The sequence below is a fragment of the Haplochromis burtoni genome, unplaced genomic scaffold (genome assembly GCF_018398535.1).
Source record: "Haplochromis burtoni strain Fernald_Lab_line unplaced genomic scaffold, NCSU_Asbu1 Contig_204, whole genome shotgun sequence".
NCBI classification, from domain to species: domain Eukaryota; kingdom Metazoa; phylum Chordata; class Actinopteri; order Cichliformes; family Cichlidae; genus Haplochromis; species Haplochromis burtoni.
In genome coordinates this window covers 130,501-141,879 of record NW_024582565.1, presented here as the reverse complement: position 1 = coordinate 141,879, position 11,379 = coordinate 130,501, and the positions used below count along the sequence as shown (strand labels likewise).

General features: G+C 42.0%; 1 protein-coding gene across 2 annotated transcripts in view; it reads right to left on the bottom strand.

Moving 5' to 3' along the window:
• Nucleotides 1–1,367: 1,367 nt before the first annotated feature.
• LOC102301665 (phosphatidylinositol 4-phosphate 5-kinase type-1 alpha) overlaps nt 1,368–11,379 on the bottom strand; it is a 10,648-nt gene continuing 636 nt past the window's right edge. The window contains exons 1-16 of one of the 2 annotated variants that reach the window (XM_042226270.1): nt 10,044–11,373; nt 8,515–8,549; nt 7,848–7,934; nt 7,471–7,601; nt 7,260–7,377; nt 6,630–6,782; nt 6,194–6,493; nt 4,543–4,778; nt 4,350–4,433; nt 4,181–4,229; nt 3,902–3,986; nt 3,640–3,810; nt 2,861–2,993; nt 2,718–2,780; nt 2,490–2,589; nt 1,368–2,411 (exon numbers count right to left, since the gene is read on the bottom strand). In XM_042226270.1, coding sequence (XP_042082204.1) covers nt 2,409–2,411; nt 2,490–2,589; nt 2,718–2,780; nt 2,861–2,993; nt 3,640–3,810; nt 3,902–3,986; nt 4,181–4,229; nt 4,350–4,433; nt 4,543–4,778; nt 6,194–6,493; nt 6,630–6,782; nt 7,260–7,377; nt 7,471–7,601; nt 7,848–7,934; nt 8,515–8,549; nt 10,044–10,146 — 1,851 coding nt within the window. In that variant the 5' untranslated portion in view covers nt 10,147–11,373 and the 3' untranslated portion in view covers nt 1,368–2,408. Of the gene's footprint in view, nt 2,412–2,489; nt 2,590–2,717; nt 2,781–2,860; nt 2,994–3,639; nt 3,811–3,901; nt 3,987–4,180; nt 4,230–4,349; nt 4,434–4,542; nt 4,779–6,193; nt 6,494–6,629; nt 6,783–7,259; nt 7,378–7,470; nt 7,602–7,847; nt 7,935–8,514; nt 8,550–10,043; nt 11,374–11,379 lie in introns of those variants that run through there. The other variant, XM_005936044.2, reaches the window with a different exon arrangement.

The window sequence follows — 11,379 nt, the reverse complement described above, 5'->3', positions numbered from 1 at the left end:
GGGAGCGATGTGATTGGCTGAGATGAAAAACCGCAGTGACCGAATACCTGACGTAATCAAAAAAAGGGAGATTGTAATAGATTTTAAAACTGAAAGTCTGAAAAGTGACTCACTGGTTGGTCGAGACGTATAAATGGCAGTTTGAGGACTTCAGCTGTAGTGATAAGGCAGGTTTCTGTGTAACCAGTGCACTCACCTGTAAAAAGTGTCAGTTTTCATCGCATGTAAGGGAAGGGGACAAACACGGAAAGGCACAGACATGATGCACGGCAACTTTAAATTAAAAATTCAACAGCATCTACTGGTTAGCAATGCTGTTACACTTATACTTCAGCACATACGGCCATAAACAGAGAGGGGAGATGTTCAGGTTAGTATAAATGTGATCTGCCATGGTAACAAGACTAGGGATGGGTATCGAAACCCGATTCTTGTTGAGAACCGGTTCCCACTGTTTCAATTCCTTGGAATTGTTTGCCATTTTTGCAAACGATTCCCTTATCGATTCCAGTCGCCCCGAATGACGTCACCACGTTGCGGAGCGTCATTTACCTGGCAGGAAACAGGCGGCTCAAACGCTCAAAAGTTTGGTTATACTTTACTGAGAACGGATGACAACAGGGCAACTTGCAATACTTGCAAAGTAGATATTTCATTTAAGGGAGGAAACACTACGAATATGCAAAAGCATTTGCTCACAAAACAGCATGACCTTAAATGAATGTCGTGTTTTTAATTCCGCTCCGGACTCGTGAATCTCAACCCAGCAGCAGCGGTAACGTTTGCACGTCCTCTCCCGTTAATGCGGCAGGTAAATAATCAACTAACAGTGCATATTATGTTAGCGCGATCTGCCTTATTACAAAACCTGCCATTACTGTGCATTTAGGTGACCATGATGAGAGAGACAGACAGAGTCTGGCTCAGATGCTGGCAGTTCTCGCTGCAGTCTACCGGTAGCGTCTCCTTTCAGGCCAGGATAGACGAATGTCACCGAGCAGTGACTAAGTTTGTGGTAAAAGGCTTGCACCCATTTGCCACAGCAGATGCCCCCGATTTTCGGTAAGTGAATGTGTTTAATTGTAGGCAGGGACATTACTGGATATTCTTGTGTAATTGCTACAAAATAATTTATGTTAAACTTTGTTATTGCTACAGAAGAATATTTATTTTACATTTACAATTTTTTTTCCCGGGGACCCTGTGACACTCCATTGAAGAGCTGTAGCCTGTGGATCTCTTAAGATCTCACTGTTGGGTTTGTAAAGCCATGTTACTCCTAAATTTCTATCTTATTCAAAAAGAAGATATAAAACAAAGTTCTAAGCTAATCAACCTTAGTGTTCTCCTTTTTAAAAAAAAGAATTGATAAGAGAATCGATAAAGAATCGAATCGTTAAACAGAATCGAAAATGGAATCAGAATCGTGAAAATCTTATCGATACCCATCCCTAAATAAGACACGTTTTTTTTATGCGGAAAAACACTACAATGTACATTCAGCAGTGGGAAGATCTATGTGGCACCACTGAGGCTTCCAGAAAAATAACTTATAAGAAAAAAAATGACCATATAGGTCAGGTTAAAACCCCATCCCTCTGCTGTTTTAAATGAATACTGTACAATCGGTAAAGAAAAACGCAAACACGACTACAGAGTCGACAGCAGCAGGTGTTGATTTGAAGGATTTCTATCGATGGCGGTGAGGGAGCCATGGATAGCTTAGAGTGCTGAGGGGAGATGGATGTGCAATAACAGGTACGCCGGAGTGGGAGTCACGGAAATGTGAACCCACCTAGACTGTCCACGAACGCACAGTAACATTCATTCCTCCTATGTAGGCTATGCCCTTCATGTGCTTTTGTGTGTGTGTTCCTGCTGAACCGTCCCTGCCCACTTCTACCCACATCTCCTCATGCTGTGGATAGTGGGCAGGATGACTGGCTCTTCAAGGGATAATTTGACTGCCTTCCATGATCAACTGGTGATAGTGAAGATGACCTCTTTTTTTGTTATTTCTTTTTCAATACAATATACAACTCATTATATTGTTTATTATATCATTGCTGCAGTCGGACATGAAGGGAAATCTTCAATTCAGGGCCGAACGCCTTTTTCTGAGTGTGTATCGGACAGTTTTGGATAGGTGTGGACAAATATGTACACACAGTGACAGTGCTGATGGCTGGGGAAGTCTGGAGCCTACCGCACAACATGGTCCAAATCACTGCTTTCCTCACGGTCGCAAACCATGCTGTTTTATTCGGTGGCTACTGTATAAACTGCAGAGGTCACAAAACAGCAGAGGAGCGATGGAGGGTCTGCGGTGGATGACTGACTCCAGTTCATTTTGCCTTTCTTCTACCCACCTCGCCGTTTCCAGAAGTCTCTCATTGCTGGGAGTGTTTTTACTGCAAAGAAAAAATGTAATTAAGATTGTTTTGTATTTCTGACACCATACATAAACACTAGCGAATGAACACACTTACGAAACAGATGTTGGTCTCAGGGACGATGTCCGACAGAGAAACTACATCTTCATTTCCAGACAGGTTGCCTGAATTATCTGCAGCCCCTTCTACTCCCAAACTGCAAAGCGGAAAAAGCAATCAATGAGACACAATGACTAACATAAGGAGTTAAAAAAAAACAACATATTTATTGATTTTGTTTGTTTTTTTTTTTTAAACAGACTTATCATTGGCTGTACTCTGTACCTGTGGGAAACAGCCTGGTCACAGTCCGTGTTTGCCGATTTGTGCACTTCCACGCCTACAGAGCTGCAGAGGAAAGTCAGAGTCAGACCAGAAGAGATGAAAAAACACAGCGTGAGCACGAGAAGGAAGATGAGAGGTTTTACCGCAGGGGAGGAGAGGTGGAGACAACTCCTGTGCTGCCTTGTGATGAGGTGGACAGATTGGCCTCGCAGTCTGCAGGGTTGTCTACCAGCGGAGGAGTCCGAGGAACCAGATCCGGCCTTCCTGACTGCACACCTGAGGAAAAAAAAGATATTAATATGGCAATTACAGAGAGTTTAACAATCTTATCCAAAGCTGAGTGCAGTTTAGAATAAAATTAAGCCTGTGGGGAATGCAAGGAGCTGCTGCAGATACAGTATGGGGATGAGCGCAACTAGTTGACTAGTCTTTCCAAGGCTGATGCTGCGCACTGCCTTTCTCTTGCCTTCTATGATGGGAAGTTGTAATCAGGTGAAAAGTAGGTGGAAAGTAAGCACACGACAGCTGTGTGCTTCTGCAGGAGTCTGTGACTGTACATTGGCTCAGTCAGAGTTAACAAATCACATTCTGCACAGACACATGGACACTCACTGCTCACATTAACTACAACTACCGTAACAGGTCTGACTTTGCACGTGTGTGTGCGTGACATCAGATGACACAAAGCGCCAAACATTTCAGTGACATTTGAAACATCATTTTAGTGTTTCAAATGTCACTGAGTGTCACTACAATGTGTAGTTTGCTGATGCTATCTGCTGAACTTTATCTCAATTTTTCCCCCACCAATTTCATTTTTAATGCTTGACAAAAGTTTGGGGCCTGAACTTGTTCCCACATCAGTGACCACTCCACTTAACCACAGATCTACTTAATGTGACCTCATCCTCTTGGCTCTTACCGCTGTCCGCCTCGGACTCTGTGCTTTTAAAATGGGAGTGGTAAACTAGTCTGGAATCCACAGATGACTGTCCTGTCGCGTGGGAGAGCGGTGTGGGTGCTCCAAGAGTGGGCGCCCTCCTAAGCCCTGCCTGACCTCCACCGCGGCTTTTCTTGGATGGTGATGGTTTAACTGAAGAGGACAACAGGAAATGATCAGTGCAATCATCGGGACTTTTCACACCTCTGCTCTCAATGCAGTAAAATTACAAAGACAGACGTACGTGGAATTTTCTTGAACACTGTGTTGCACATGAATTGTTGGAAGCGCTCTGCATAGAAGCCAGGTCTGTGAACTGAAACTGTGTCCTAAGTACCAGGAAAAGGATCATTAAAACCTGACAGACCTTATAAAGCAACATTTCTGTTTTAATTCACCAACTCTTAAAAGTGAAAAAAAGCAGTCATAATTCTTTGTAGTCCAAGCTAATCAGTTAATATGCAAGCTACAATTACAATCAAAGTCTATTAATACATATTGTGATGTATAGTGTACGACTTACCCCATCATGGACCAGCGCCTTCCAGGAGTGCTCCAACTTCTTAATAAACCTAAATAATATCACATAATGAAACTATTTAGTGCAACTTACATAAGTGGCGTGAATCTTGCTTATGAATTAGCATAAATGCATATATAAAGAGTGGATTTTGCTGCTCTGACACACATACCTGTAAGATTGGAGAATATCGATGATGCCGATGTAGATCAGCAACCTCTCTCCTTTGCTATTGCGAGCAGGAATACCACCCATGCTGCAAGGTCACAGAAAGAACAACTGCTTCATTCACCATTATTTCACAGCTACAATTTCCCCAGCAAGCAAATACAGGCTGATACAGGTGTGCTGATGGTCACACTCACTGATCTTCTGAATCCAAAGCTCCCTTCCCTCGAGCCTCCCCCTGGATGGACTCCATGGCAGTGCAATACAGACTTTTCTGGGCTTGTGGTCGGCGCTGATCTGGGGTCACTGCTCCTTCAGACCCCGTATTGTCGACCAAACTGCCTCCACTACGCTCCTTTTCTCTGCTGGCCTGGTCCATGTTGTGGATGCCCATCAACAGACTGTAATCCATGATCTTGAAACTCTGCAGGAGCTGCAACAAAGAAACAAGTGCAATGAGAATCGTCTGGCAACGACTGGAACAACCAACTGTAAATCAACGCAAAGACACACTGTTTCACAACAGGCGCCAAAGACTTTGGCAACACTACAATAAAACATGATACGAGTGTACAATAATAAATGTGACATGCTGTCATATATATTACGCTCATTAAAAACCCTGCTGCTGTTTCCTTACGCTACAGCAGCAGGGTTTTAAAATATGACAAAACAGGTCTAAGTGTTCAATCCAGCAACAGTTAAGAACAAAAATATTTGTAATGTGACCACTGATTCTGATTTAATCTTGATCCTGGAAACAAAGTTTGAGCCCAAAGTTGAAATACATCCCATCTACACAGGGATCAAAGTGAGATTTTTCAAGGCGCCAGTTGCCTAGGTAACCCTCTAATACAGTTATTTCCAAAGTATGGACCACAAGAGGTAATTTCTTACATAAAAAAAAATATTTAAAAATTATTTTGGAATCCTTAAAAGTCTTGAGTTGGGTTTTGTGATTTACTTTCAAACTGCATTCAAATATTTAGATGTTAGTCCCAGTCATTAGGTGAAAAGATATAACTCAAATAATCTGCTTTACATGACAACAAAAAAGTCATCTGATCAGAAAATCTATTTTAAACTTAACTAAATAACACACCCAAATCAAAAAAGCAAAAAACAAACAAACAAACAAAAATACAAATGACAGTCCTAATGATTTTTCTTTGGTGGAAAGCCAGAACCTCTGGTGGCTGAAAACCCCGGAACAATGAGGTAATGGAAATGGATCGAATCAATAAAGCATGTGCAGCTGCTGATTAAAAGGAAAAATGATACAGAACATTCTGGTAGTCTGTGCAGATTGGCACCAGTCTACCCCCATCATTTCAAAAGATACCATCCCTCAAAGTAAATAAGGTATTAGTTTGCAGTGTCATGCAAGCTTGAGTCATCTTTCCGACACTACACACATCTGTTGATGATCCTGGAGCATGACAGCAAACAACAACCAATGCCAACTATCAACAACCACTAATCGACTTTGGAGAAATTGGAAATTATAGTAGTCTCTGTAAAATGTAAAGTTTAATGAAGTGCCAGTGCGCTACATGTCGACATTACATGTGTTGTACAATCTGTCAAGCCATTTACAATGTAAGGACTTTTCATTATATGGAAAAATAGCCTAAAATAACTAAATTAATCTAAAAAGTCTTTGATATTTCTTCACATTTATGCTGTATGTAGAGAAATTTCATTTTTTTGTATCTTTTATGCAAGAGGATAACAACAATATAAAGTGGTGGTGTACTATTTGAGCTTGCCAAGCCATTCTCCATACACTTTAGTGCTCAGTACTTCAATAAACAATCTATACAAACCCGCCGCATCTCTGTAACTCACCAGGCAGTCCCTCTGTATAGTCTTGCACAGAGCATTGTAGTTTTCTGCTTCCAGCAGCAGGCCATCAGGCATGTCCTGGATGAAGTCCAGGTCTTTGTGAGTGGGGACGGCCTTCTCTCTCTCCTTAGGGGAAGCCCGTCTCTTATAGGTGGAGCCTTTCAGGTCATACTTGAGGTGCATGGGGATGATTCTGGGCAGGAGATTGTTCATCACAACAATACGGATATTCTTACCGCCTGCCTGAACGCAATACAGTCCATAAAACTTAGGCAGCAGGGTGCGCTTGTTTTGGTTTATATTCTGAAAGGGAGAGGGAACAGACAAAAAAAAATTAGACACTGAAATTAGAAGAAAAACCTCCCCTTACTTGAGAATTGTTGCAGTAATAGTCACTCATTCTAAACAAACTCCCACCTCCCACTCTATCCACACTCACCATGAAGTATCCAGGCAGCAGTTTCTGGAGAAACTCTGCCTCTTTGTGTTGGACAGTCTTGATGATAAACTCATCATCACTGGAGACGTAGAAGAGGGAACCGCTGGCTCCGGGGTTCGACAGCTCGATCAGCGGCTCATTACACAGAGAATACTTCCAGAAAGAGACAGATGAACCCGCATTAATATAAAATCCAAAAAAGCAAAACAGATTTTGTGTTTCTGAAGTAAGATATATGGGTCACTGGCTCCTGATTGCACAATTGATCGATTTAAACTACAGAGACATGATTATCAGTATTTCTAGTGCTGACTGTAAAAACAGACAGCAGAGAAAGAGTCAGGAGGAAAATAAAACGGAGCCAAAAAGCACTTGGACCACAGCTTATCATTCTGTCTGAGATGGCGCAGCTCCATGCCCACTGTGTCAGCAAATGTGGTGATGATGCAGACAAAAGCATCATCATTTTTGAGGAGAAAAAAAAAAAAGGAGAAAACCTTCAGCTATTGTTCATTATTTCTCCAAAAGGGGATCATGTTTGCTTAAACCACTAAATATATATGCAGCATGTAGAGATTCACACACAGCTGTGGTGAACATGGCAGAATAAGCCTTGGGGTTAATACTGACCAGGTAGTCATCTGGCCGAATGCCAAACAGTTCCCTGAAGTAACGAAAGGCGATAGGAGCATAGGTCTTAAAGCGAAAGTCACTGTAGTGATGAGCAGGGGTCAGGTTACTGCCTTCGCTGGAAAGAGCAAGAAACAGATAAACCATTAAACTATGCAAAATGGAAAAATAACAGTTCACCTCATGCATTCAAACAACTCGTATCACAAACCTCGGGAAGAAGATGCTTTCAACAACTACAAAGTCCTGCATGAGAACATCCCTCTCCGCCTTTTGACTTAAGCTGCCAACTGTGTGAGCGATGCCCAATTGGATTGCTCCCTTTAGGGCAGATGACGTAGTCTAGGGAGGTCAGCGAGGAAAAGAGAGTAAGCACTGGAACAAACAGCATTTTACCCCTGTGACTTCTGCTGTTTCACTCACTATTCTTGGGTTTCCAGCAAGAGGAACTTCCAAACTAATTTTAGAATACAGACACCAAAACATGCAGGCCAACCCACTGAACTGTAAACACCTTGGATCACTCCGGCTCAGTGCTGCGGGTGTCAACAAATCACTGTTGTCACTGACCCCGACCCCTGCCCTTACTTTTTTGTAAGTAGTTTCTCCTGTGGTAGTCTCAACGCCCCGGTGTCCAATGGTCTTCTTCATACTCATGCCTGAAGAGCCGGGCATCTGAGGAGAGAGGCAGAAAGCTGTCAAAGGAAAATCAAACACAGTTTGATGTGTGTTTGTGCTGGTAAACGCAGAAAACAATGAGCTAGCTGTTGCAGTATGCAAGCTTTAGGCCAGATGGATGACAGCCTTAACCAAGCGATCAACTGGGCTCACAAGTAACTGAACTTGCAGAGGAAGGTCAAATTGTAAGGCAGGAAACTAATCAAACAGCAATCAGCCTGATGTTACTATTCCTGACCAAAAAACTACCTCTGCACTTCCTCCTTTTATTGATATTGGAGCTACAAAAATGTCATAATTGTTTCTGAACCTACAGTATTATTATGAGTAACTATTCATATTTCAAAGTAAGAAAACTTTTAAATATTAATCTATGTAGAGCTTTGAGGAACAACAATGTGGCTCTCCTGCGTTACAAGAGCCACTCTCTCACTTCCATAATAATAAACTTTTAGTGACCGATGCCTCAAACTGCCAATGTCTGGATGAAAAAAGGTTCAGCCCTATAAGCCTGCTCTGCTCTCCTTTTCCCCTTAGAGCTGAGAGTAGTTACATTTACAGTATCTGCCATAGTTACCTCGGCGGGGGCCATTTTTCGAATGCTGCTGGTCCCTAAAAAGAAAACAGAAAAAGTTAAATTGAGAGGAAGATAAGTGCTCGAAAACCTGCAAGGAAAATCCTACATAGAGTAAGCACTCTGTATAGTTCCTTTGTTGAGACTCTGAAACCCAACCCATGCAGTCAGTACTCAAAGTCAAGGCTTGAAATAAATTTGAAGAGTTTGAGTTGGAAAGGCTTTGACCACTGACGAATTTGTTAGGGACTGTTTATGAATCCCTGTGCTGGTTAATTAGGCTATTTCCAGCACTGACGGATGACTATAAGACCGATGATGAACCCAAACCTAAATGTGGCCACAGTTACTACCGGCTGCACCCAGTATGTGAACTGGAACTACTTCTCCCATGAGCTAGCTGCTCCACATTCATCTGTTCCCCCAGGATGTGTGTCAACATCACCACCTCCTTTCAAAAAATGGTGCAATTTCTAGCTGTTGCTGTCCCAGCCTACTTTAAGCCTCAGACTAACTTTGATTTTATAACTGAAATCCACTCCAGCATGCTCACGAATGCTCAGATGTTTCCTAAAGGCAACCTAACAACTCTTTAAATGCTTTGTTTTGAACGGTGATGGACTGAGGGGCAGCACAAAGGCCTGGTATAAGATAAATAGGGATTTTTTTTTGAACAGTGAATCACGCAAAGCTACTCTTGTAGCCCAAGAATGAAATATGAAGCAGGAAATGAGGTAACAGGTCCCCTTTAAATTAGGCCATTTAGTAAACTCTGTTATCCGACTAGAGATCTATGAGACTGATATTCTGTTCAATTCTGTGTAATTCAATGTTTATTTCACCATGTGACAAGCTAATGCAGCATGGAGATATGAAGGAACACTGGAGGGTTTTCATGCCTGCATGAAACCTCAAACACAACAGCTTCTGTTTGTGTGCCTGTAAAATAATAATGCAAACACCAAGCCAAGACCTTTGCTTAATTGCTAAACAAAGATAAGTCATTAAATCCCAGCATACAGATGTTTGGTAAGAAAGGCACTCAAGTGCAACAAAATAAATACAGCGAATGAGTTCCTGTGTCCTGTCCTTATATAAACTTGGTGTATACACTTACTACATCGCCCACTCTGCAATCACCTCTAGCCTGTAACCAATGGCAACATCTCCTCCACTGCAGTACCATAGGTCAATATACACACAAAAAAAGACTGAAGGCTACAAAGTTTTTACACCTGTAGTAACAAGTGAGTCTGAAAATTTGTCTTTCTACCCCCATCAAATCTAAACCTGGCAATGCACAGAAAATGAACATTTTCAACCTAAGAAATGCAGGACTATGTATAATTACACAGACTCACTGAATGCCATGCATCTCTCCTGAGTTAGCAGGGACACACTGCAATCTGCTGGGAAACAATGAGCATCGCTCTGCCCACATTCCCTCTCATTATGTAAAACAACACACTATATCATCACTACTCATGCAGTTGCTGCTCACAGTCACAAACACAGCACACCCATGCGAATACCTCGCTGCAACGCTCTCCTCCAGAACTGAGTCCTGATATCTGCGGAGCAGGACAAGGTCAGGCTAACTGGCTTAACCGAGTACATGCGCCACACTGAACTCATTTAAAGTAGGTGTGCACAGAAGTAAAGGAAGCGTGGCCTAAATAATTAAGTCAGTTAAGCAACTGCTACTTTTCTTTTATTGTAAAAGGAAAACCATCAGGACCGTTTACAAAACAAACATGATTAAATGTGCTCAACATGTAAAATAGAATATTGTTTACCAAAAATAACTTAGAAATGGACAATTTTGTTTAAGGTAGATAACACAGACTGTTACTAAATTTGGATCATGCGTACTTGCATGTGTAGTAACCCCAGATGGCCCAGTTTCAGCTATGCTTGTTATTATTACTACCATCTGTATTTATTAAGGTCAATATACAACCAGTTAATAGCACATATTGTGCAGCAGACTATGGATAGTAATGAGACCAAGTCAGTTCCCTAACAATGACTTTAGCTCATCAGCGGCAGGCCTCACTACAATAGGCAAACCATCTGTTCCTCTCTGTGTACCAAACAAGTCCCTGCCAGCCTTGTTTACGCACAGCCCACAGCATGCACGGCAATACCATGACCCATGGACACACTCTTTAAGGTCATTTCTGAAGAGTCCACAAATATACTGTTTCTTGACCTGATTTGGAAACGACGCTGATAAAAGCTATTAGGGAAACCACAGTGAGTTACTGTCACTCAAGTGTCTGTGAGCGTGAATGCTACATCTTGTGCTTGTGCTGTCCCTGGATTTCAGCCATCTGGGAGCCACAGGAGTGCTTTAAAAAGCAACTATTTTTATTCACTGATTCAGACTGGGTGGTTACCAGGAGCAGAGCAACTCAAACATATACAGGGAAGCTAATGAGTGATGCACAACTAACTGGATTAGAGAGATGCATCTTCCCCATTGCGTGCTTTATCTTGGGGGAAAAGAAGTCTCTGAAAGCACATGATCAATCTATATCTGTGAAGCAAGTGGAACCAGTTCATGTGCAGTGCACAGGTCTGATATCGGTGATCCTAAACAAAGGTGCTTAAATAAATTAAGGCTGCTTTATTGACTTAGATAAGCGTGACAAAGGAACGCAGAAAAAGACAATACACCACCTAAACTGAAAATATTTGTACAGTAACAGTTGGGAGGTGTTTAATGAAGCCCTTAGGTAAGTGAAAGCGGATTTTTTTTTTATCCATGTACATCACAAAACGTTCAGAGGAAGAGGAAACGGGATGTAACAGGCGAGGAAGACGTGAGTGAGAGCAGTTACCGTTAACTTCCCATAGATGCTTGAT